At 41.9% G+C, this 27,107-nt stretch overlaps 1 protein-coding gene across 1 annotated transcript; it reads right to left on the bottom strand.

Annotated features, from left to right (window-relative positions):
- Positions 1–778: 778 nt before the first annotated feature.
- Positions 779–26,432, bottom strand: hs3st1l2 (heparan sulfate (glucosamine) 3-O-sulfotransferase 1-like 2). The gene is made up of 3 exons (XM_073466692.1): positions 26,182–26,432; positions 3,329–3,732; positions 779–2,222 (listed from the first exon to the last, which is right to left on the bottom strand). Exons 2-3 carry the CDS (start codon positions 3,584–3,586, stop codon positions 1,557–1,559), a joined length of 924 nt encoding a protein of 307 aa, XP_073322793.1. The 5' UTR covers positions 3,587–3,732; positions 26,182–26,432; the 3' UTR covers positions 779–1,556.
- Between the last annotated feature and the right edge of the window lie 675 nt (positions 26,433–27,107).

Raw genomic sequence — 27,107 nt, forward strand, 5'->3', positions numbered from 1 at the left:
CCCTTGAGATGTGTTGCATGCTCACAGTTTTCAACTTAGCAGCTGCAGTGAAGATTTTGGCGTAAATAACATATTTTCAAATCAATTTGGGATCTCGTGGCTTCCAGAGAATCTTTTTTGGGGGTTGTTTGTGTCCCCATCTCTGTCAGTGTTTAGGAGAATGCTGCAACACTGCTTTGCTGTGAAGCTCCAGAAATGTTTTGTGGACTACTAAACTGGCCTGACTTTGACATGGGGTTGAGTAGGAAGTGACTGAATTTTCTTTCTTTTTTTTTTTTTTTTTTAATTTGTTGCAGCCCTGGTTAGATTTACACCTGCTTTTAGAGGCTTACACACCGTCCCTACTCAACCATGTTGAACCTTACACCCTGTGTAATGGATGGTGGCTTAGTGAGACTCACATTAAACCAAAGCAATGTCTGCATTAAAAACAACCTGCTTATCCTTTAATCCTTGGTATAACCTTTCTGCGCTGATGTCAGTCTGATCTAGTCTTTCCATAAGAACTGAATTAAATTAGGTAATCCATTCTAGCTTTGATTAAAGCAGGTATCACACAGGTGTGATTTGTTATAGGATGCTGGTGAAACTGGAGGTAATTCCTTGACTTCACGATGAAAAGAAACGGAGGCGTCCTTTGATCCTCTGACAGAGAACATCTTCATACACTTTGAGCAAGAGGAGCTTTCAGAGACCTGTCAGCGACTCTATGTCGTTATGTTTGATGTTTTTCAACCTTATAGCTGGGTTCAATGCAGGCTGGTACCACACAGGAGACTCTAGGACTGAACACATTTATTAAAAGTCTTAAAAAAAACCCACAAACTAACTAATAGTCAACATTGGCCTTGAAACTAAAGAGAAACCAAATACCAGTATTCAATGTGGCCACTTTCAAAACAGCTAAAAAATAGAAATTTTCACTGAACATCAAGTAAAATAACAAAGAATGAAGTAAACAGGATGCTTCAACTAAAACTGTTTTGCTAACACACAAACTCGTTACAACTGTTGATAAAAATCAAAGCAAGAAGTCGGTTTCTGTTTGAAGTCGTCTACATTGAACCTCGATTGACTTTTTATGCAATTAGAGTTCATAGTGCAACAATGAGCTGATCCAACCACCTCTTGTCTATTTCTACATCACTTCAAAGGCCGCACATCTTCTTTTCACACCCCACAAATGAGCGCAGACGAGCAGTGAGCTGTGTTTTCAGTTTCAGACTTGTGTATGGCACAGTTGTCGTAGCTTCATCAAGTGAGTTTATCCAAGGAGGCACCGGTATGGTCTTGGTAGAGGTTTGTGTTGGTCACATGTTCAACACAAGCAGTTTGAATTCTCCACGTCTTCACACACATACGTGCTGCTCTGGTTGGCCACATGTATACCTGAGTAGGTATCAACTACAAGGGATGTTATGACTTTACTTGAACTAAAATCTGTCCACTCATCTACCTACAAACACACACAAACAGCAGTTTTCGCTCTCCCTCTGTGACCCTGAATGTGTTGGCAATGTTCAGGAGGTGTTTTATCTCCACAGCTTGCCACTGGATCAGCACCAGGAAAACGACCTCCCAACCATTTCAAAGAACAACTTGTTGGGCTTCCTGAAGTAGCGACACAGCTTCTTAAAGGCCTGGGTGCTCAGGGGCGCATGCGGCCTGCCTTTAGACTCGTCCAGGCACTTGTCGTGCCCAGCAGACAGGAGACAGTAGAAGCCCTTGGTGGTGTTGTAGTAGAAGTTGTTGGGGCTTATCCTGGGCGGCAGATCCAGAAACCTCTCAGCCTTTCTCAGCTCTGGGAAGGGATCCCGAATGAGGGCGTCGCCGTCCACCACGTGGATCTGCTCCCTGGGGAAGACCTCTAGCCAGCGGGCCAGATGCTGGTGGTACAGACTCCTCTGCAGCGCCTTGTACCCAGGGTCGATGTGGCCCTTGTGGATCAGGAGTTCCTCCAGCGGCTGGTAGGGCTTGTGGCGAGTCAGGCGATTGTGGAGGACTTGGGTGTAGTCAGAGACCAGCCTCTCAGCCGGGTCCCGGACGATGAGCAACAACCGGACGGCGGGGTTCATGTCCCAGATGCGCACAGGAACCTGAGGGGCAGCAAAGTAGCCTGGGGTCTTCTCCACCGTCAGCTGACTGGGTAAGGTGAAGGGCATCTGGGCTCGGTACCAGGCTAGGCCCCGGCGGTAGTGCTCCTCCACGTTGAAGTAGTGCACCTAACAAAGGGACAGAAGGTGAAAACCTTTCTTTAACAGGAATTTTAAAAATGTATCTTTTAGCCTTGCACCATTAAAAAGACAAGCCCTTTTCATTTAGACCTCATCTTGTCCAAACGTATCTATTCCTTCACGCAGCTTTCCAACTTTGCAGTCCTCACTTCAAACTGCCTCGGTGAGGATTTCTCTCTGTGCAGCTTCTTCGGGACAGGCCTGTCATCATTCATAACCACTAGTACACTGAAAACCTTATACAGGCTGAGCTGACTGTGTTCTCATTTTATCCATGCCTCTCTACACTAATAATGATCACAGAGGAAAAGTTCACAGAGAGTGGGACACAAATTCATCTAAACATTTTCACAGGTTAAACTCGATATATGAGTTGAAATGAATGTTCCTTTTTACCAGGTAGGAAACAGCCGAGTTTACTTGGGAAGGTGCACTTGCATTAGCTAATCAGCTATTTATGTTTCAATAAGGGCTCATGGCATGAGTGCGATATGAGTCAAGATTTTAGTGGGAATGGTCATATTTGCATTTCATTTTCACAGAAAAAATATACAAATGATGAGAATTAATACATTTACAGTACATGACAGCTCTAAACTAACTGGCTTTGTATATGTTCTTCTTGTTTACTATGTCATTATATCATTCTATATGTACTGTGTATATAAAAAACATCTCTCCTTTTCCAGTCTTTAAAGTGCATGCCTTGTGCTGTGATATTTTGTTTTGCTCCCGATAAATCTGCCAACAACTCAGAGACATCTGAGATCATAAGTTATTTTGTAAGGTTGGGAATCACTGGATTTATCTTCAATAATGTTTGGTATTTTACAAGCTAATCTATTATTTTTCCTCGTACGTTGTCTTCTAAATCTTTTTCTAAAGAGTTCAAAAGTTCAAAAATCAAATTAATGTAAAAGTTTGTCTTTCAATGTAGTGGAATAAAAAGTAACAGAAGATGGAAATACTCAAGTAAGGTACCTCAAACTTGTAGGTTGTGAGATTTTAAGTACAGTGCCTGACTAAAATCTACTCAGTTACTCTTAACCACTGGTGACAGTACAGTTATTAGGTGATGTGACAGTGATGGTTACCTCGGCCTTTGCCACTTCCACATCTGGGTGCAAGTTGAGCATCTCCAGCAGGGCTCTGGTGCCACCTTTCCGCACGCCAATAATAATAGCTCCGGGCAGCCGCTGCTGGGTGGCATTGTATGTGGAGGAGGAGGAGGAAGATGAAGAGGAGTCGGAAGAGGAGCTGGAGCCCCCGCTGCGTAATTCCCTTAAGCACACAGACAGCTGAGTCTGCAGCAGCAGAAGCACCAGTAGCGCTAGTAGCACTGTCCACAGCATGGTGCCACACACACACACACAAGCGCGCACACAGAGGTGGAGTAGAGGTTATGAGCACACACTCATGGAGCTCTCGGACTTGTACAGAGTTGTGCTTGTTATCAGTCAGCAGGGGGCCTCAGGAGGAAGCTCTTGGATTAGACAACCTAGGAGTCAAGAAAAAGAGATGGTTATTGTTCACTTTTGGTGTCTCACTTAGATGGTTTTCATCGAGTTTATCACAGACACAGACTGTAGCTCTTGAAACTGCAGTGTCAAATAATAAAACAGTCAAAACAAATTAAAAAAATCATCTCTTATCTTCTGTCAGCAACCATCGTAATAAGGTTGAGGCAGTAATTGAAGCCAGGTCCAAAAGAAAAAGACATACAGTATATTAAATATAGTTATAGCACCACATGACAACATGGTGATATCCTTAATGTTTCAAGCATGTGTGCAACATGCAGAATACACTTTTCTGCATGTCTGCAGATGGAAGTTACTCATACAGTACCAGATCTCCTGAAGACTAAAAAAACAGGATTAAAAATGTGAGCGGGGGAGGACGCAGTGTCGGCTTCACTCAGAGCATAAGAGTGTACAGTCACAGAGCGCTTCTCTTCATCTCATGTAGATACAGTGTAGGTAATGCCTGCTCGACTGTTTCGTGATCCCATATGTCCGAGACGGCTCTGCAATCTAATATGCCATTTTCCAAAGTCCCAGTCCAAGCAGTGGCGGTTTCAGCCCAGAATATAGGGCTGTGATGTGATTATGGCGAGAAGATGCTAAAATATTCATCTACATCTAAAGCAGAAAGAGAGATGATGCATTGAAAATTAATGCTGTTCCGAGGTTTAGGGTCTCCCTAAGGAGCACTAACACCCCTCTGAGTTCAGCTGAACCATTTTTACAGTATGGAGGACAAGCTGCAGTGAATCCTCGATGTCTGGATTGTCTTGAATAAAGTAAACCTACCAATACAAAAATGCAAAAGTTAAAAAGTCCTACATAAAGGGGCACTATGTAGTTTTGGATAAGAAATTTAAGCTCAGAATTTTAATATTTAGAATATCAATGAGGTAACAATACAAACTTAGACATATTCATTTTTTCCATAACTGACTAAACAAGCTGTTCTCAGAGGAAAATAAGGTCCCAAGAACACTGTTTGAAGCTAGAAAGGTGGCAGGGTCTGCCACATATCAACGAAGTAAAACAGTATGAAATTGTGTTGTTCTTTAAGGTCATTTTGTTTATTCAGTTTTTAGTCAGTCATGAAATGTCTGTATTGTATTGTATTGCATGTTATTGTGTTTCTTTGGCCTCCAAAGGGTCACAAGATAAATCTGAGCATTAATAAGAGAGGGAAAACGTTCTGATACACAAATCTGTATTTATAATTTGGATTTTACTTTCGTCTCTGTCTGGAAATAAAAATGTAACCTCTTCAGGTCAAATGGGTCATATGAAACGGTGTGAGAAGTCCAGAGGGGAAATGTCTGTGGTGAATCTGCTGACAACTTGGAGACATCTGAAACATGACAAGGACCCACAGCTACACACTGTCACAAGTCAATGTAGTGGAGTAAGAAGTACAATATTTCCCTCTGAGAAGTATAAAGTACTAGAATATGGAAACAGTAAAGAAGTACCTCAAAAAGCCTGTGATCAGCGAACATCATCACTAAAATTGTTTATATATAGGATAACATTCATAATACTGTATACTGAATAAAATACTGTATTATCTTCAGAGACACTGAATAGAAAAGCACTCTCTGTGGGCCCTTGAGCAAGACACGTACACCCCCATGTGTTGGAACAGAACGGATCAGCTGCCTGACCGCAAAGCTCCCTTTATTTTGCTGTGATGATAAAATATTTTTCTGTTACTCATCGTCATTGCAGTTGCAATGAAGAATTGTATTTTGTCAGTGCTGGGTCGGGTAAATAAGAAAACACAGCACCGGCATCAAAACGGTCCTGAAATTGTTTGCAGCAGTCATTTCCCAACAACTTCTTAACAGTGCTCAAAACTTTGAGTGAGGATTTCTTGAAATAAACTCTCCTGCTTTTTCTGTTGTTGCTGTTACTGTTGTTATTGAGCCGAAGCCGCCCTGATGCGACGATGAGTTATTAATTAGTGTAACAATGTTCTGGTTCAGAGGAGGAACCCTGTCTCGCATTGTTCCTGTAACGGGCCGTTAATTGCACCTTCAGGGAGCAGCACTGCACCCCCGACCTTCTGTGCTATCCCCTGGCTTGGTGACATTGTCGTCATCAGAGTGTTGCAACCTTTGCCATCCCTCAATGTAAAGCAGTGTGTGGTTTGGTGTAGGCGCTTTGGGTGTGGCGACTGTTCACCACAGCGATGCAGCTTCAGACCAGTTGATTAAAAATGTGTGTGATGTCACTTACAGTGCAAATGCATGTAGATTTTCATGGTCCAACATTATTCCAGAGGAAGATTAAACATTTCCTACTTTTTGTCTGTTCATCATATTTTCATATTTTAAGTCATAGTCAAGGTTGGGAATTGAGAGGCTGCACTTGATGACCTGAAAATGTTGTTTTTCCTCCAAGGTGCAGTATCATCACTCACACAGACAGACATGAGATAAAAGTACAGTTAAAAGAATTATTAATGACCCTTCTCACCCGCTGCACAGTGAAGTTGAACTTTTACCCACAGGGCGACGTTATAGATTACAGATGGCGAGAAATAGCTTCAGGAAATCCTTTGTCAGTGCTGTTAAGTTAAGAAATGAAACAGACTGCTGCTCCTTTGCTGCCACACTTTGCTGCAGTTTTTTGCACAGTAGGTTAATTACCTGAACACTTGCATATTGTGTATATTATTGAGACTGTGAACGTGTTTTGCTGGGAAATCTGTTTCTTATGTTTGTGTTAAAAAATGTGTTATTGTGGCAAAGACTGAGTTGGTCAAAATGAACTTGTTAGTGTGCTTAAATGTATATGCTAGTACACCCAGTACTAGTACATTTTATTCTCTTCAGTCTCTTCAGAAGAATCAGTGTTTTTATTTATTTTGATTGATATGCCAACTTCTCCAACTTCTTTGTTATATTACGCCTTTTTTTATTTTTATTTATTTTTATTTTCCCCATTTCCACTCAGGTTTTTTAAGTGCAAATTAAAAAATGCATTTAATAAGGGGGATGGAAACCTACCTACTGTTTCTTTAACCTCAAACCTTTTTGACATTCATTTCTTGTTATTTACTGGCCGACATATACTACACCGATACTGATAAATCTCCAGCCTGGGAGTTTTTTCCTCATTTTTTCATAATGACTATGTATGACTTCTGGCCTTAATGTACATTAGCTGCTGACAGCGAGAAGAAGCACCTACAGTCATCATTTTGATGTGTAGTGGCAAACTGTGGGCTGATGCAAATCACTGTGTGAAATCTGTGCAGTTTATGTGTGTGTGAGAGCGAGCAACAGAGACAAAGAGAGTGATCTTTTGGGAGGCTTGTGTGTCTTTGTGTAGACGTATGTGTTGCAAAGCGAGACACATGCCTTGTGTTAAGTGGTTGTGTGAGTCCCTTGTGACTCCTCTGTAGGCTGGAATATTCCCCTGCTGCCAAGTAGCTTCGCTTCCACCTCACCTCATGACCTTCCTCTCTCAGCTCCTCCTCCCACCCTCCCTCTCACCTTTCCTTGTCTTCGTCACCCCTCACCTTTGTTCTCTCGTTTCCTTCAGCCTGTTTCTGACTCTTTCTTCGTGAGTCGTTTGAGTTTCTCCCTGTTTACGTAGATCTGCTAGCAAACCCCAGCACCATGCTAATGGGGATGCCCTGCAGCAGCCTCTTAGCTGCTCATAAATAAAACACAAGCACACCTTTCTGCCCTGAAATATTGTTGAGTCGATGAACTTTTAATCTTGACTGATTGGAAATGAGACAGGGTTGGATTTAGAAATGCTTTGTCTGCATGTCAAAAGTGCCCCGTCCTCAATTCACTTGCAGCAATTTAGCTATAATTAAGACTTTTTTCCGTAAACATTTTGATTGAAAACCTTAAAGGGGCACTATACAGTTTTTTTTAATATTAATAATATTAATGAGGTAATAATGCAGACTCAGAAATATTTATTTTATCCATAACTGAATAAACAAACTGTTCTCAGAGGAAAATAAGGTCCCCAGAACACTGTTGAAGCTAGAAAGGCGGCAGGGTCCGCCAAATATAAGTAAACAGTATGAAATTGTGTTGTCCTTTAAGGTCAGTTTGTTTATTTAGTTTATTCAGTCATTAAAACTAAGAAAGTTTCTTCCCCAAAACCTTTAAATGTATTGTATGTATCATTTTTCTGTCCATTAAAATGCACACTAGTAGGATTATAAAATACCTTGCATTAAGTAGACTTTACAAATTGTTTCCTCTTCATTCAATGTTCCTTGAACTACACATGTGGTCTTCTAATGTGAAACACAACCAAATTTTGAAACAAAAAAATACATTGGCTGTTTTCCTGTTCGTATTAATGCTTTTAAATCTCATTATCTCCGCCTGTTTCTGCCTCTGTCCATTTGTTTGTTGGTTTGTCAGCAGGATTACAGAATAACTACAGAATGGATTTCCACTAAAGCTAGTATCTATAAGTGAGTGCAACAAATCCAGAACTAGCAGATTTAAATATATTTTATTTGATACTGGAGTAGGCTTGATTGAATTAAAGAGTGCTGTTGAGCCATGGCGGAGGTATGCTCTCTCCAGCAATTTAAATTGCTTTTGTGGGAGATGGTATTATACAGAGTATTTGATTGTCTGCACACAGTTTAAAACTCGTTGTACTTCATGCTTGGCCCTTTTGGTGTAAATGACTCAAAATCAAAACAAAATGGCCGACTTCATTAGCACCACTTAATGGCTGGACTGCTGAGCGCCATATAAGCTCTAACTTAGCCCCTTATCCCTGCTCAATGAGGCTCACATGAGTCATTGCAAGTCCCCATCTTTTCCCGCTCATTGCGCCTTATGATTCACATTAGCCAGCATGGATAGGGAGAACCAGCAACAACAACAACAACAATGCCAGGATTGTCAATGATGCGTTAATTCACCATCTTGACAAAAACAAGTATCTATCCAGGCTGGAAAAGATGGAGATGGAGAGAAAAAAAAGAGACGGGGTGGAGTGTAATTATCTGTGAAACACAGATGCTGTCATCTGCGTATTGGGAGAGTCTCCATGTCTTATAAGTTTTGATGTGCGTGTGTGTGTGTGTGTACGTGTATCTCATCTCATCTGCATGTGTGCAGCCTTTGCCTTTTGTGCCAGCACGCAGCATGCTACTGCCCGCGATCCAGGCCTTTGGAAACATCTTTTTACTGAGCGATGGTATTTGGGGGGGTGGGGGAAGGATTATCCTGTACGGAGAGACAGAGGGTGGCAGGGATAGAGGAGACGGGCGGTAGGGAGGCAGGATGGGGCTGAGGTAGAGTTGGTGTGTGCGTGCTCCGCGGGAGGGTGTGTGTGTAAGGCAGCAAGGAAGATTGTCCCTGGTAGGGGGTGGCATGGTGAAACGCTTTGGATTGCCAAGCCTGTCACATCACCATGGCTGTGAGAGTCAGATAAAACTCTCCCTGTCCTCCTTTCTTTCTTTCTTCTTCCATTCATCCCCCCTCATCTGTCTCTCTTTCACACTCTGGTCTCCTTCCTCTTCCTTTATTTGCTGGGCTCGACCTTAATTTTCTCGCACATTTGTCTTTCTCTACCTCCAAACTTCCACCTTGGCCGCACTTCCTCAGTTTGCTCACGCTAGACCAGTTGGGCTTGCCGATTATGGCACACAAACACCACAACCATGGAGATGATTGCCTTTCAGAATGAAAACCTAAATGTAACAAGGCTGGTCTCATTTCCTATCATGTTCCCATTACCCGCCTGGAGCGGAGCTGGCCAACACTCTGAGGGGGGTCTGTAATCAAAATAGATGAAGCCATCTGAGAAAGACGGGAATCGGTCATGCTTCCAGATCGGGCCGACTGCCGGCGTTCTTCTTGTATTTCTCAGTTATCGCACAGAAAAGATGAAGAACAATGAACAGTGAGAATTCGGATGGTGGTTTAAGATGTTTTTTGACGATGTATGAATACAGAATAGTTACTCGCAAAGTCCATCGTTGTCCTTTGTCCAACACAATATGTTACAAAAACCCTTTCAGGCCCAACAAAGCTTCCTATCTACTGCGAGGTCTTTCAAGGCTCATAGATAAGATGAAAGACATATGAGATGTTGACGAGAGAATGAAAACAGCTCTCCCGTCTCTATTGAAGTCAAGGAGTTTCGCCTCTTCCAGGCACACTGTGTATCTGTGTGAGACGTTCGAGGCACCCTTGCACCAGGTACTCGACCTGGGGAGAGATATGCTTAGTTACCCACATGAGTGGAAGATTTGATGTTTTCCTGAGAGAGATTCAGAGTGAAGAACAATACAAAGAGAGGAGGAAATAGACTGAGGGAGAAAAACAGAACGGCCAAAGTAGCTCCTGACAAGAGTGTCTTTCTCTGTGCTGCCAAAGTGTGTATGAGCATCATAAGCTCAAGTAGAATACTTAGTGAACATGAATAGAAAGATATTCTTGAATCAACAAGCCCTCCAAATTAATGACAGAATATGTTGTTTCTCTATGCCCTCTGATCTGATGCTACTATCAGCAGGATGGCGTCATTTCTTTGTGCACTTGCTGAATAGTCTCATTCTGTTCTTTTCCTTGGGAGTCTCTTTTGAACATAGTATGAGCAACAAAGAGCAACAAAACCAAGTCCGCAAAGCCAAATTATTTTGCAACGGCACTAATTGACTGCTCGGTATGTGTTTCTCTACACTTGATTTGCAAACTGTGTCAAAAATGATACATCTGTGGCAATGAAATAAAACCTTTGCAGTTGGGTCTCTGAGCAACATCCTCTATAGATGTGGCCATTCTCCATTTATTCCCCAAATTATATGAATGATCAAGTAGAGAAATGCCTGATTTTTATTTATCTATAGCACACAGGCTGCAATATATGTTAGCAACATAACTGATGTTAACATTACGTGTGACTGCCACAGCTATCCCTCACAAACACCATTCATAATATCAGAACTGTCTCGCAGTTTACTGGCCTGATACTGTAGTTAGCCAAGACAACTATAGTAACTAAGACTATGTCCCAGTGTCAAGCTGCAGGAATAGTATGAACACATTGTAATGGTTGTACCATGTAACGGTGACATGGGTCCTCATTTGTCCTGTTCAGAATAGGTTGCTTGCAAATGACTCCAAAAGCAACATATATGACCATTTGAGTGTACCAGCAGCGGGGGTACCGGAGAAACACATGTTTAATGTTGTAAAATGGTCCCTTGATTGGTTTGGGTTCAAATAAGTATGTTATTGTACAATCAGTTACATACCTAAGTTAACTCACGTATGTTCCCATCCATCCACCTCCTCCCTCCCAGACTCTCTTTACATCATCTGACTGAATCAATTTGGGATCTTGGGCCTTCCTGTGACTGTATTTCGTCGAGTCAGCTGAATGGAGCCATTTTGATTTTGTTTGTTTGTTTGTTTGTTTTGTTTTGTTACGTTTCAAAACAAGTCCCCATCTACTTCAGTTGTTTAGGAGAATGATGCAACACCGTTTTGCAGTGAAGCTCCACAAATGTTTAGCGGATTGTGAAATTTCATGACTGATTTTCATTTTTCGGTTAGCTTATCCTTTAAGGGGGAGGATGGTATTGCTATTACATGGTAAAGGCTATTGCAAGGAGTTAGCAAAATTTCTACATTGATTAACAAAACATCCCTGAACCTCCCATTTTGCTTTCTGTCTGCGTTTATATGTTAACAAGAGTAAGGTTTAATCAAACCAGTCAGCTGAAAGTCAGTGCATGATAGGCAACACACCATAGTACACTGTAGGCTTTGCCTTGTCAGGATCAGGCCTAGTCCACATGTACACAGGTATCTTTGGAAACAGGGTCTAACAAATATACATATCGTCAGTGTTTTAGCACCGTTTCAGATCCGTCCAGACGAAAACACTGACAACAGAGTTTCTGCATATCTTCACCCTGGAAGAAGATTTCCGAAAGCTCCTTTTTCAGTGAACTAAAAACGCTGTTTATGTACCAAAGGCCAAAACACAGAGAAAAAGTTTACTTTTAAGAAATACCTGTGTACATGTGGACAGGGCCTTAGTGTTGATCAGTTCCCTTAGACGTGACAACATTTCATTTCCCCAGTACTACAAGTGCCTTGACAAGTACGTTCACATTTAAAATTGAAAAAATGACAAAATTAAGTATCTACACATATGTCAGGATGCTTTCATTGGTGTAAATAGATGTTAATGACTTACAAAGTATTAAAACATTTCAAATGGCTGTGCCATACTGCCAATCACCGCTCAGATAATAAAAACACAATTTTCATTTAATCTAATCTTCTATCTTCTGAAGTCAGATGAACCCCAAAAAACATGAGTCGTTGCTTAGTTTGTATTCGTTTCTTGTTTACTAGCTGCCAAATTAAGGCACTTAATTTGCATTAGCATTGCAAAGTAACAGTTTATCTAGTAAGGGATTAAAACAGATTCTCAGCTGGTTGCCAAAGTATTAGTGATTAAGTTTGTATCAAAATAAAAGCAGCACTACAATTAACCATAATCCTACACAACGTAGTGACTTTACAAATACAATAGCTTCCCAGACAGAAAGCCTCTCCTCACCTCATGTAATTTCATCATTTCTTCATATGGCGGCTTCTCTATCTCTCTCACTCTCTCTGTTTATATGTCGCTCGTTCTGACCTTTACTGAGGTCTGTCCGTCTTTTACCCATCAGCCCCCCGCTGGTTTTCAAATTAGACTCTTTGGGGGGAAAAAAAACACTCTCTGAGCAGCCCAGCGGCCCACACCCACCGCCCTTTCACTCACTCATAATCTTACTCACTCACACATGCATAACACCCAGATAACCCAACCCACCCTACCCTACCCCACCCTACCCTTTCCTGTTTAAACCCCTCCCCCTACTTGCATCTTCAGCCGTGCACGCTCCAAGATCTGGGTCAACCGTATCAAACACCAAAATGCGCCTGCTCCTTCTCCTCTCTGGTGTGTGTTTATTGTGTGTGTGGAACACAAATATTGAGCGTGTGTGGGAGAAGAAGTGGGGGTCCTACTGTTGTTGTTTTATCAGAAAGTGCACAGAGGGAGACTGATTAGGAAATCCATTTTTATCAAAGGAATCTTTTTGTGCATGCGTGTGTGTGTGTACATGCATAAAAAAGCAAGCTGTTTCTGTAATAATGTGTATGTATGTGTGTGTGTGTGTGTGTGTGGGAGAGAGAGAGAGAGAGAGAGCGAGAGAGAGAGAGAAACAGAAAAGCATGCTGGGAGTGTGTGTAAATTTGCTCTAATTAAAAGAGGTTTTGGCCTGAGTGTCTGGGCACACAATCCACAGCCATGTCTGCATGTCTGGGGTGTGTGTGTGTGTGTGTGTGTGTGTGTGTGTGTGTGTGCGTGTGTGTGTGTGTGTTTAGATGTCCCACCTGGCACAGGACACAGCGTATTATGGAGGTAAAAACAAGGTTTCCTGTCTGTCAGTGCTTGGTCATCACCTGAGTCAGGTACACGATGAGGCCGTTTATCTGTCCCATTTTTTTTCCATCTTTGTCTGACGTTCTGTCCGTCCTCCTTCCTTCTTGCTAAATAGTTTATCCACCGTTCAAAGTTGAAATGCAGCAGTAGCAATGACGTAATATCCCTGCGAGGTGGCTTCAATCTAAAGAAAGACACTTTTCTTACACTAGAAAGAGCTCACAGAGCCAAGGTTACTAAATCTTTTCAAATTTGTTCGCACCTGTACTTTCGTGACTCTTTGTTCTTAGTTCCACTGAAGGGAAATCTTCATACTACAGTATGCAGGATATATTAGACAACAGTGTGGAAGCGCTGTGGCAAGGGGAAGGTTCTGTTTCAACATGATAATTCCTCCATGCACGAAGCCATAAAGACATGGTTTTCCAGTTCCCTGACCTCAATCCCATCCAACACTCCTGGGTGGAACTGGAACGCTGACTGTGAGTCAGACTTTATCACTCAACCCCAGTGGCCAACCTCACAAATGTCATATACCAGAAGTGGAGGCTGTAAACGCCGTGCGTTTATTAGGGGAATATTGAGTCAAATCTGTCACCACTGACCTGTAACCATCTAAATGGATCTTTGCGCTATAGTGCCACATATTGGCAAAATCATAACAATATTTTTCAGGATCACCAGAGGTTGACTTGTCACACTGCCGATTTATTTGAAAAAACGCTGCAAAACTGGATGTTTAAGCCAAACCATGATTTTTTCCTAACCCTAACCAACTGGATTGTGCCTAAACCTAACTAGAAGATAAGCACAGCATTGTGACAAGAGAAAAATTTAAATTTACCCTAATGAAACATAAGATTTTAATTTATCTGTGGTTTTGCAGAAACGTATGTTGCTATTTACACTGGTGATTGGGTTAAATAATCACTGTAAGTTGTAAAGTTGTAGAAAAGAAAAGAAAAGAAAAAGAACAAATACACCGGAGACAAATCTTTATTTAACATGGTGGAGATAAATTTGGCTGGCTGTGGTGGATGATGGTCACTCCTTGGAGGGATAACACGTCATTTGTATTACTGCAGCTTCACAGACCACACACACCATGCTTAATTCACACCCATGTCCCCTCCCTGCTGCCAACATCCTTGTTTACACACACACACACACACACACACACACACACACACACACACTTACAGACATAACATATGTGGTCTCTCTCACAGTGACAGTGGCCCCGACAGCTTGGCCTGACAGTGAGAAGAGACTGACCTGTCAGAGTGGATTTAACCCGACTGTCACATGTGACAGGACGCTGTATTGTATTGTATACTGCATGTTTGTATGCGTGTGTGTTTGGGAATGAGGGATGGGGGGATTTGGGTGCGTCCATCTTGGCACATCTGCGAGGTCAGCAGCTCCAGGGCAACAGACACCATCGACGTGTTTTTTCGGGTGAATTCAGCGCCGTTTGCTGTACGTTTGAGTGTCACTCTTGTGTACATATGGGCGTCTGGAACGAGGCTGAGCTGACAGATGGGGGCGGGCAAGTTGTGTCTGGTCAATATCATCACGGGCCAACGAGCCCAAATATTATCTGGGTCCTGAACTGTGGTGTTTCTGGGTTACACACTGTACACGCAGAAGGAAAACAAAACAAAACAGAGAGTGATAGAGGGTGGAAAAGCAGATGGTGTTTATGTGAAAAAGGAGGATTTGAAGGTTGGAGGAAGACGAGTGGAAAGTGAGCGACGGATGAAGGCAAAGGGACATGATGTGCCAGCACCATCAGGTGTGTTTGAGCTCCTGCTGCGAGCTTACCATGGCAACAATTGTTTAGATCGCTCTCACCTGGGCAGTAGACTCCAGGGATTGATGATTATTAAAGCAGGGAGGTGGAGAAGGATAGAAAAAGAGAGAAAGAGACACTGTAGAGAGAGAAGGAGGGTGGTGGTGGTTACAGATGATGCCACAGTTGGTGTGGTGTTACGGCCAAAAGGTGCCCTACGGCGACAGTAATAAACCGAACCGGCTGCTCGTGGCTTTGTTGGCCAAAATGGACGATTAGTCTGATTGGTGTCTCAACTGTTCAGCCCTGAAGTCAACACACACACACTGTGAGACAGATACCCCGGCTAGCAGCTATGTGACACCATACTCATTGGTTTAAATCACAAAAGTCCCTTATGTCCTAATTGAGCCCTAAGCTGTTCTCCTAACTGCAGTTCTGATGTGTAATGCTGTATGTTCGCATATGCAATCACAGGAGGTGATGAAATTGAACTGAAATGGGACAAGGCAGGTTTTACAAGCAGCTTTTTGGCCTCCCTACGTAAAATCTGCCACTCGGGCAGGTGAGGTTAACTACAAGCTGTCAGCATGTTACTGAGTTCATGTCAAATCTCTCCACTTCAGCTTAAAGATCCAAACAGCAGCAAATACTGAATCCTCAGAGATGGTTGTTGCTTTCATTTTGGAACATAAAAACAAGTTTGTGTCGGGACGGTTACAACAAATGTGCAGATTATCGACAAGTTGTCAATAAATGTCGACTTTCCTGATATGCACTCGCACCTGCATTTATCAATATCATTTACCATGCCGATTGGCCTGGTATCCAGAATCAGAAGTTAAAGGTGCACTATGTAGTTTTGGGGAAAAAAGAAGATGAAGAAGATCTTCACTGACTGATTGTTATACATCTAAACAAACTAAATAAATAAACTCTCTTTGTTTTCATGACTGAATAAACGTACTAAACAAACTGACCTGAAAGGACAACACAATTTCATACTGTCTTACTTACATTTGGTGGACCCTGCCACCTTTCTAGCTTCAAACAGTGTTCTGGGGACCTTATTGTCCTCTTAGAACAGCTTTTTTATTCAGTAATGCAAAAATAAATGTTTCTGAGTTTGTATTATTACCTCATTACTATTGTAAATATTAAAATCTGAGTTTAAATTTCTTTAAATTTTTTCTCCAAAACTACATGCAGTCACTTAAATTTGTTTGTTACAGTTATTAACATGCCACATATGCGACAAAAAACAAGATGCATGACACTGTGAAACACAATGAAAACTATTCTTTAATCTATAGATATTATTTCTGCATCTTTATGCTTACTTCATGTATCAAATGTTACCACTGATGTGTGTTAGAAAGAAGAAAAACAACAGATGAAGCCAGAATGTTTCCTTGCGTGGATCATTAGGACATATGTGAGCTCTCGGACATAACTGTGTGACGATGCGCTGTGTTCACGGTTTAACTCGCAGGTCGCTTTTAGAATTAATTTGACCGTTTAAACTTTTGCAAAAAAAGTGGATCTGCAAGCAGAACAGGAAGCACATAATGGACGGATTCTTGCAGCGGCTACAAATTAGGCAGAAATTCTGACTCACGGGCCTGGACGTGGGTGCAAATGCATGCACATGTATTTACACGCACAAACACATTGTGATGTAGCCGAACACATTACGCTCTGATCACAGCATCCGCTCCGTGGCTATTTTCACAGCTCCACTGGTGGTGCATCCTTACGTTCTTTCTCTCTCCCTTTTCTTTCTCTCTTTGAGCCCAGTATCCCACTGACTCTCCAGACTGGCTCGCTCGGCCCCTCAGCACACATACACACACACACAAATGACACACCAACACACGTACGGATTCACAATCTCATTCCCCCACACACACAGAAACGCAAACATGCACTCTGTCATTCTTTTTTCTCGCATTCACACTCACTTATGCACACGGATGTGTACACACAGCATTACATTTACGCGCACACACACACACCGGAGGACATGAGGTGCCTAGCAGGGGGCGGTTTTGATTGACCAAGCACTTTATGACTCTTAAATGGCTTTACTGCCTTCCTACTTAACCCCCATACACCACCTCCTTCCTCCATGACTCTCACACACACACACACAGTCGTCAGGCCGTCTTCGCGACTGGGAATTAATGAGAGCCATCACTAACCTTACAAACACACACATATTGCCACCCAGCTTGCGATTTGAGCTCCCTCCTACGGTCTGGAATCCATCAAGGTCACCCCACAAATCTAATGCGTTGCTCCTCCCCCCCGGAGTCTTTTTGTTTGCCCTCCATGACCTTGCTTCGATACCCTTTCCTTAAATTTTGGGAGCGGGCCAGGATTCAGATCTAATGACTTTGTTACTGCACAGAGCAGGTCGATACGGGAGATTGGGTTGATTGATTTTAATTGGCAGGACACCAGGAGGTGGGAGGGCATCAGTAGGGTGGGACAAGAGTATGTCAGATATGAGAGTTTGAAGGCTGCTTCTTATCAACGTTCAAATTTGGTCTCCGTCATGGCCCAAAATGTCAACAAGAGAGAGAGTTTGTGTTTTAGCCGTAATTCTGATCTTTCTTTTTTGCACTTTAGAAGCACAGGATGAATTCAAACATGCCACAAAAAACACTAAAAAGTTAGGAAATCTGTTTTTTTTTTTGTTTTTTTAAAAAAAGCAGCAAGAATTTAGAACCAAGCATCACATCATTAAAACTTTTGCTGCTGTAACTTAAAAAAGAAAACACACATTTGTCAATATTATGAGATTATCAGACTGTTTTCACTCTCTGTATCAGTATTCCACTCAGGTGGAGTGCTGATGTTCGTAGTGAGTGGGAAGATCATCATTCAGCCTGAAAACTTTGGCTCGAGCCCAGTGTGTTGACAGAAATCTAATCCTGCTGTTGTGCCCTTGAGCTAGACACTGAAACCCATCAAGCCCCAGGACAGCTGCTCTGTAGCTGACCTCTGAGCTCTGTGCGCAGGAGGGCAAGCGAAAGGAAAATTCCCTCTGGGGATCAATGCAGTATCATGTAATTAATAGAGCTGAAATGCATCATGTAGGCAAACAGTCCAGAGTCCAGTTCTGAACACTGAACAAGTAACAAACTCCTCTGACAAAAACTCAATGTGGTTGCCATGTTTTTGAGTGTTTGGCCTTCACAGTCTTTGTTTTGGCTTGTTCTCAAGGTGTTAGAGAGCAGTCAACAGTCGACCTTCAGTTTTCCAAATTTGAAAATAAATAAACTTAAAAGGTCCACTTACTAAAAAGGCTGATTTTCGACTCTAATCCCCAACTCGTCAAATACTGACGCTTTGGGATGGCGACCAACCCGACCTACAATCCCAAAGTGTCAGTATTTGACGAGTTGGGAATGAGACTTGAAAATCAAAATCTTACAAAGTGGACCTTTAAAAGTAAAGAAAACATGAAGATTCAATGTAGAATGCTGCAGTTTTAAGTGACAGTCTCATTAATGATCACAGCCTGTAGCTACAGCCTGAAAGCTTAAGATATGAAGTGTTGATTAAACGTAGCCGACATTTTGAAATAACAGAAACAAACTTTCAGAACCCAATTTGTGACTCTGGGTCAGCGTTTCAATCCAACTTGAATACAACCCCCATCCTCTCAGGCCTACAGGTGGAGGTGTTTGATTCTCAAAACATTCAGTGGCGTAATCTGCTAATGTTGCGTTCAAACAACACAACACATGTGACAAAAAGGCCAAGCTACGAAAGTTAAGGTTCACTCAACCTCAATTATGTAGTCTCACGCCCGTCACACTTTTCAAGCTTCATGTCGCCGGCTTCTGTTGAAAAAGACTTGAGTGACTGGGAATTTTGAGACACCAGTAGTCTAAAGACTTTAATTTACCGGTTAAGACTCTCTCCTTCTCAGTGCGGTTAACTCTGAATGAAATCACAGTTCAGGTGGGCTGTCTGGTCCATGACTGCAGGCCTTGGCCAGAAAACAGGTGAGACAAAAATAACACAAATTACAACTGAATGTGTGTGTGTGTGTGTTGTTGGCTCCCTCCATCTGTCTGTGCCACCAGGGGTTCATGTCACCTCAGAGTTGCTGAGGTGTGACGGCCTCGACAGCATACATGTTTGTGTGTGAGTGTGTGTGAGTGTGTGTGTGTGTGTGTGTTTCCCCGCTAAGCTGGAGTCACTGTGAACCTTCACCCTGACAGAGCGAGCGGCTGCCAGGCTGATGAACTGCTACCCAAAGGTTTTGCAAACACAGTTAACACTGACCTCCTGAGTGCACGGCCTCCCACCAGCTCTTTAAACACCGACCTCCCTTCATAATATAAACCAGGCTAGAAACCATCGCTCCAAGGCCACAATGAAGACGCGCTCTGATGTAATCAATGTTACACTTACTTTGACTTTGTAAAATGTGAGTGCTGATACATGTCAGTTATAATAAGTTGAGTTTGTCTTGCACTTTTGTGATTTGTATGTTTCTTGTGTTTAATGGTTAGTTGAATGCCCTCACAGAGAGTGGACTGTTAGCGTTGGTTGAGGAAATCAGATGCTATCAGTGCAAACGTTGTGATAATGCATTTTTATTTTCCAACCACATTCTTCGCCTATATCTTTAGAAGAATGATATAAACTTGAGAAAACGTTTTCATGTCTCTGCAAGATAGTTGGCTGTACTGTAACACCCACATGTTGTCAACTGAAATCAGTGGCTGCACAACATAGAAAATCTGTTTACTGTAAAGAAAACATAAGCAGTAATGTGTAATTGTTTGCCCTTAAAGGTATCATTTGTAGTATATGGCCAGAATTCGAAGGTAGCTCCAAAAACACAGTGAGCAGCATATCACCAGAATAACTGACAACTGCTGCTCTTTGCTAGCTGTCATTGACTGTAGCTGCTAACTACCATTAGTGAATTAGCTCATAGCTCAGTTAGCTGTGGAGTCAGTGGCCCAGGAGTTTGTCTGAGACCTCAGATCACAGGGGGAGTCAACACGGACAACGGGGAACAGCTCAACTGGAGCCTTCGAAACCGACAGAGGTCAGTATGACAACAGGGGACAAGGTATGGAGGTGATTTACAGCAGCTCTGATTAAGACTATGACTTCAGGTACGACAAGACACAGCAGAGAAAATGGAATGTAGTGCTACGGTCGTATTTTTCTGCTTAGTGAGCAAAATATGAGTATTTCATTTCTTGACAGTTTGTAAGTTAATTATGTTCATTTCTTATGCTAACAGCTGGTATATATCTCCCAGCTGAAACTATGAGGGCTATCGGGCTATCGCCTCTTGCCTGTATAAAGTGGTATTTCCAGACAGGACAGGCTGGGCTATCTGGTTAGCATGCCAACTTCATTAGACATCTCCACAACACAGTACATAGATGTCTTTGACATAACATCAACACTTTTGTTCCTTCACACTGTTGTGTTGTTAATGTTAGTTCATTTTTGAGAAGACAATTCTGGCCATATCTTACAAATTGCTCCTTCAATCAACTAAAACATGCACGTGTAAGTCAAAAGGGTAGATTTTTGTACATTTTGATGAACAAAAAAGGAGATTTAAAGTATCGCCAGATGATACGGCCTTGATGAATAAATAATATTGCAAAATTTTAAGGCTATATCGCAATAAACAATATTTGAAATCTCCTCAAAAGCACAAAATCAAATATCACAATATTTTTGACCAAAATATCTCTATATCGATAGTTAGACAATAGACTACTGTTGGTACTTTCACAAATATTAACACAATGAGGTTAAGACATATAATACAACAAGTAGAACAGTCTGGTAAGTTCAGACATTTCCTCACTTTACTGTAATTCAGCCTTTAAAACTGGGAAAAGACAACACTTATGCCATCTCACGATGTAACGATATCATGGTCACATGGATAAAAATAAACTCCTGTTGATGATGTTACTGATATGAGTCTTCGTTTCATGCCTGCAGTAGTTTCTGCGAGAGTCAAATGATGAGTGTCTCACTCTGGAACAGAGCTGTAGAGTAACGGATGAGGTCGCACACTGATAAAACTCTGTCAGGAAGCTGTCGTACAAATGACACTTAAAAGTTTTGATTGTCGGAAGTCATCTGAATATGAATATCTCTTGTAAGTGCATTGCACGAGTTTGTGTGTGTGTGTGTCTAGGAGTGTGTTTGAGACGTTAATGGGCTCATTGGCTGCCCTGTTAGACCTGAGGACCGTTCAGTGGAGCGAACCGACTGTTGCCGCCTGCTGCTTTTTTATGTCGGCATGTAGGAATGTGCAGGTGTCTCAGAGATATTGTTAGTCACACACTCAGCTGCACACACACACGGACAGTCATGGTTTCTTACACACAAATATAAGCATGCGCACGCTGCCAGTTCGGCATATTTTGTGAATTTGAGAGAGCGAGTGAGAAATGTGTGTGTTTGTGTGCGTGTGTGTGTGTGTGTGTGTGTGTCCCGGTTCAGTGCGCTTCAGAGGACGTATGCACTCTGCTCATAAATAAAGGCCATGCATTATTCAGGACTGCTCCTCCAGCTAATGCCCCTTAATGTGCCCAAACAGCCATAATGTACTCTGCTACCAAGGTGGCAGAGACCCCCTTAACACACACACACACATACATAGACACACACACAGACGTCAAACCTCCGCCCCTAGATTTGACACAATGTCTTTGTCAGTGTCGCACTCAGGCTCTTATCTGGCTCTCAAATCGCCCCATGTTCCTAATTTTCTAAAAAATCCATTTGACTTTTGATCCAAATTGCTCTTACTCACGCTGTCTCGCCATGTTTCCATCGAACTTTGCTCAATTTGCCCTTAATTCTCCGTCATCACTGTCTCCATCTCCCACTCCCCTCCCATACATCTCCTCACTCAGTCTCTCTCGCTTTGTTTTTTGAACTGAAAATATGTCTGAGTTCAGTTTTGAAAGCCCTACTGTTCTTCCTCTCTTTATGGCCCCTGGATGCAAGCTTTCAGCAGAATTAGGATTTTGTCCAAATGAGGATTTGTAGCTGTGAAGCTCCGGCGCTGAAGCTTCCTAAGTCCATAATCTTAATCAGTTTTTAGGAAAATTAAACTGATTCCATCCAGAGGTAAACAGGAAACAGTTTGGAGCAAGAAAAGCCCCTGAAAAACATAAAATCGGTTTCAGGTGAAGTGTTTATCGCTGCCGCTTTGCTTGTCTGCATCTTATCGACAGTGTTTTATGTTCTAATCACTTTGTAATTGATTCAAGTGTTCACTGTCTGTGGTTTTAATTGCTTTAGTGGTTTGTGATCCTCTTTTGTTTTGGTCTTTGTGCAGCACTTTAACTCTTCTGAAGTGTAATATAACTCAAGTTTACCATTTTTATTTGCTATAAGGAATAATGCATGTATGAGGCATTCGATTTCCTCGCAGGAGACACTTAGAGGCTGCTTTTCAACCCAATCCCCAGAATAAATGTTGGCAATGTATGTTTCTACCAACCATGGATATGTTGCAACTTTCTTTTCGCAACTTCTTTTCGTTGTGCTTATGGTTTTGTTAAGGTTCATTCATGCTCCGTTTACATACGAAAATAGATACGCCCGTTTCAAACGATATAACCGCCACTGCCCACATACTTCCAATGCGTCCTTCATGTTGGTATGGATATTAAGCAATGCAACCACTGGAGAGTGCCGCTCAGAGTCAAAAAGGTCGCGAGCAGTCTACTTCGGGAGAACGCCTGGTTTGCCGTACCCAGGAATACGCCAGAAAATGTTAGAAGGTAGTTATAGAAGCAGCCATTGTATGAGTTAAATGTATCTTGGTGATATTCGTTTCTTCACTCCCACGGCAACCGTTGGATTATTTGGCGGACACCCACCAGTGATGTCATATTATTGTGTATAGTTTTCTGGCTTTCTTTGATCACTCTAAAGAATAGCTTTTGAAAAAAATGTTAGTCAGAGACAGTTTGGATGTTTTGGCAAAATACTTTACCTACCGTGCTGAACAATTCTTTAAGACTGTGAAATCTGATTGTCCAGTTGAATCAAAAAGATTTTAAATGATCCATATTAGCCATAGATCGTCTCTGTTTTTATTTTTGTTGATGTCTTTCAGGCTACGTGCTCAATATTTTGTCTATTTGTTCGGTGTGGGCAGTGCGGCGGCCTCATTTTTGATGGATTTTCTCTTGGAGTTTGAGTTTCTGTGGGTCTGACCTTTAGTCACTGCTCATTATAACTGTCCTCTTCTTCTTCTACTTACCAAATACTCACTGCCTGTGAACCAGGTGATTTTTTTGAGGAAGCAATGTCATGTATTTCAGTGTGACAGTATCATAGATTGAACATTATAAAACAGCATTTATTCACGAGCGGTTCACGGATGATTACACAGTAATTTAACGTGATCTCTTTGTTTACGAGACGCGCCGCATCTTGGTGTAACATTAACCTCTCACATGACACTGATTGCTCACAGTTTGTTTTGAGACACACAAAACACGCCCCCCCATTCAACACACACACACACACACACACACACACCAGACAATGCCTCCATTCATCCCTTTGCTCTCTCCGTCTCTTCTCTCTCTCTTTCTGTCTCCTCCTCTGCTCACATCAGCTCTTTATAAACACGGTGAAGGTCAAAACCACAAAGCGCATCACGTCTGTCCCTTTGCAGCCACTCTGACCTGAATCTGCTCCGGTTGTTTCTTCTTTTTACGTCTGTTTGAATACATCAGACGCTCCAGAGTAGAGGGTTTTTTTGTCATGGTGCAGACTCACTTATAACCACTTAGTCATGTGGGAGTGTCATGATAAGTCGTGCTGCTTTGTTTTAGCTGCCGTTTGTTCACAGTTTGGCTAAATCATGCTGTGGACATAGTTTTTGTGGATTAGTTTGTTTTGTATTGTTAGAAGGGAAGCATTCAATCAAACGCAACAAAATGTCAAGGATAATACAAAGAAATCAGGCTTTTTTCCATCTTGGTCTTTGCAACAAGTCCTCCAAATTATAAGACAAAATAGTTTGCAAATGATAAATTCTCCAAATTCGTTGCAAATTACTGTTCTATGATGTGACAACGCCAAACTGTTTCACTGTTGCGTTTGGTTCGCCGACTACGGTTACGTTCCCCTTTTTTCCGCTTAAAAAAACAACTATTAAATATTTGTGTCACACAGGACTCAAACTCTGGTTGCCTGGATCAAAGTTTTATGAATGAACCACCCAAACAACACCCCAAACCCTCCTCCCACCGTGAACTTTCTGGCTGTTTAGATTACGTTCATCCTCGACTCCTGTCACTATCGCCCCCTACTGGTGCTACATCTTTATCCACAAGTGTACTTTTAACGTTGTCCTCCATAACCCTCTGCGTCCTGGATAGGTATCTAAACCAAGTATCTAAAAAAGTCTTGCCATTTGATACCAAATTTCAATACCTAAGGAGTTCATCTCATCAGCGTCAGTGAGCCAATGAGCATGCAGCAAGATGTAATACTGCTTGTGATTGGCTGTCTTGAGGCAGGAAAAACACTAGGTTAAACCCAGAGACGGGGCTCACCACATGTATGTGTAATGTATCCTTCAGGAACTGTTAGCGAAGTCAAGGTTTCAGTACTGATATTGATTTTTTTTTAACAATACCCAGGCCTGGGTAGAAGACTTTCTACATCATGGTTACAATAATAACCACTTGGTTAAAGGTGCAGTTTGTAGGCTTGGGGAAGTAATTTTAATCAGAAGAGAAAGATCTTCTTTGACTGATTCTTTTATGCCTAAAAAAAACTAAATAAACAAACTCGTGACTGAGTAAACTGAATAAACAAACTGACCTTAAAGGACAACACAATTTCATACAGTTTTACCTTGTTTATATTTGGCGGACCCTGCCACCTTTCTAGCTTCAAACAGTGTTCTTGGGACCTTATTATCCTCTGAGAACACCTTGTTTACTCAGTTATGGAAAAAAATATATATATTTATGAGTTTGTATTTTTACCTCATTCATATTGTAAATATTAAAAGTCAGAGTTTGAATTTCCTCTCCAAAACTACATAGTGCCCCTTTAAGATTAAGCAATGATCGTGATAATGATTAAAGAAACCACAGTTGCCTGTTGGCAGGAAACACTAAACAGTCTGATGTTTTCTTCACACATACAACTACTGCGACCTCCTCCTCTCTGTTGACTTTGTGACTCTACAATAACGTCACCCAACGTCCTACTTTGTTGCGGACAAGAGTCTCAATTACTTACTAATAAGAGCCACTAGTGGACTTAGTAGCTTAAATTTAAATATTTATATTTGGGAGCATAAAGCTGAAACAACTGATGCTGTTGTTTATCTTGGGAGGACAGTCTTGTTTTTTTGATGCACAGAGAGTAAGAATAGATGCGTCTGGGCGACATCATACAACCAATAACCCAATGAAATGAAAACCTTAATGATAATAAATGATCACTTTCACAATCTTAAAAATGACGTCCAATTTAAGCAAAATAAGTGTTCACTGCCATATAAGCCAAACTTTAACCTTCTTCTAAAACAATGCTGCTTGATTAATTTCTAAAAATAACTAAAGAAACGTAAGTAAAGAAACACATGCTCATGTTCAAGTCATCAAAACCAGTTCCTGTCTGATGAGCATGAGTCCCCCCAGCTCTACTAAAAGTGGTCTTTGAGCTCTTTCATTAGATTTCAGAGCTCCCTTCCTAAAACATTCCTCCTCTGCTTTCACTTCCCTCATAACTCACTCTGCCTCTGAATCTGTACACACCCGCCGCATGCTTGAATGCACACACAAAAGAGACCTCGTCAACTTAATCTACACACATGAATGAGCCCATACTTTCCCCACGTGTCAGCATTTGTGCCTAAAAAGCCAGCAGCTCATAGTGTACCTCTACGTCTTTACTTTGCTGTCTCACAGGGGAGGAATAAACAAACAAGCCTCCAAAAACGTGTGATAAAACACTTCCAAAGAGGGAGGGTAGATGAGGTTAACTCTGCACACCGATACTGTACAGGTACAGTCACCCTGCATAGCATGAAGTGGGACTTTTGTGTAAATATTGGCTGTGACGTACAGATTGTAGTGGTTTCTCAGATTCAGTGCTATAATAAAAGAAGAGTGAATAGAAGAGATAAAAAAAGAGGTCTTACCTGAATGATATTTTCCCCAAATCTATCTTTATAGCACCCTCTTCTTCTTCTTCTTCTTATCTTCACCTTCCTTTCTTCCTTCCTTCCTTCCTCTAGTCACTTTTGCTTCAGCTCCACGCGCGTCACTGAAGAGGTGTGTGTCGAGTGTCTGAGCGTGTGTGTGTGTGGTGCGGTATGTGTGTGAGAGAGAGCTGGTATGAGAGCGACTCTGCTTTGTGCTGCCGACCTCGGTGAGCGTGTTGTTGCAACTGACTGAGTGACTGGGAGAGAGGGAGGGAATGTGTGTGTGTGTGTGTGTGTGTGTGTGTGTGTGTGTGTGAGAGAGAGAGAGAGAGAGAGAGAGAGAGAGAGTGAGAGAGAGAGAGAGAGAGAGATTAATTCACATACAAACACATCTCTGCCTCAGGGAAACACCCCTCTCCTCCTTCCTCCCTTTTTTTTCACCCTTCTTGTCTTTTTATTCCTCTCACATCAGGTCTTTTCTTTCATCTGATCACCTTGAAGGACTCATGGAGCAAAACCTCTCCACTCCTCCTCCTCATCCTCTGCTCTCAGCTGATCCTCCTGCTTCATTCTCGGTTTTTAACCTTCTCTTTTGTTTTCGCTCCTCTTCATGGTCTTCCCTTCAGTTTGCTGTTGAGAGTCCCCAGAATCATAAATAAGTTACAGAGAGCTGGCACCAAACTACACAAAGGCAACAAACAAGCCAAATATCTGTGATGGGCTTCTCTCTGTGAGCTGCTGGCTTTTTGTTTGACTTCACATCAGTAAAAATATTTCCATGTTTTTACTGCCTTTGTATCTACAAAGACCTTTAATTGAATAGCGAGGCAGTAGGTGGAGAGAGAGAGAAAGGAATGCTTTCACTTTTCAAATCATTTCAAGGACAGACTTGACTGCTTATTAATGCTTGTTGAGTGTAACTT

Source organism: Pagrus major, chromosome 5 (genome assembly GCF_040436345.1).
Source record: "Pagrus major chromosome 5, Pma_NU_1.0".
In the NCBI taxonomy this organism is placed as follows: Eukaryota; Metazoa; Chordata; class Actinopteri; order Spariformes; family Sparidae; genus Pagrus; species Pagrus major.

Bases quoted from the DNA above. Each gene is read 5' to 3' on its own strand.
- hs3st1l2 (XM_073466692.1), bottom strand. From the start codon at position 3,586: ATGCTGTGGACAGTGCTACTAGCGCTACTGGTGCTTCTGCTGCTGCAG. The intron at 2,223-3,328 runs GTAACCATCACT...TCCCTTTGTTAG, and splicing joins TGGAAGTGGCAAAGGCCGAG to GTGCACTACTTCAACGTGGA.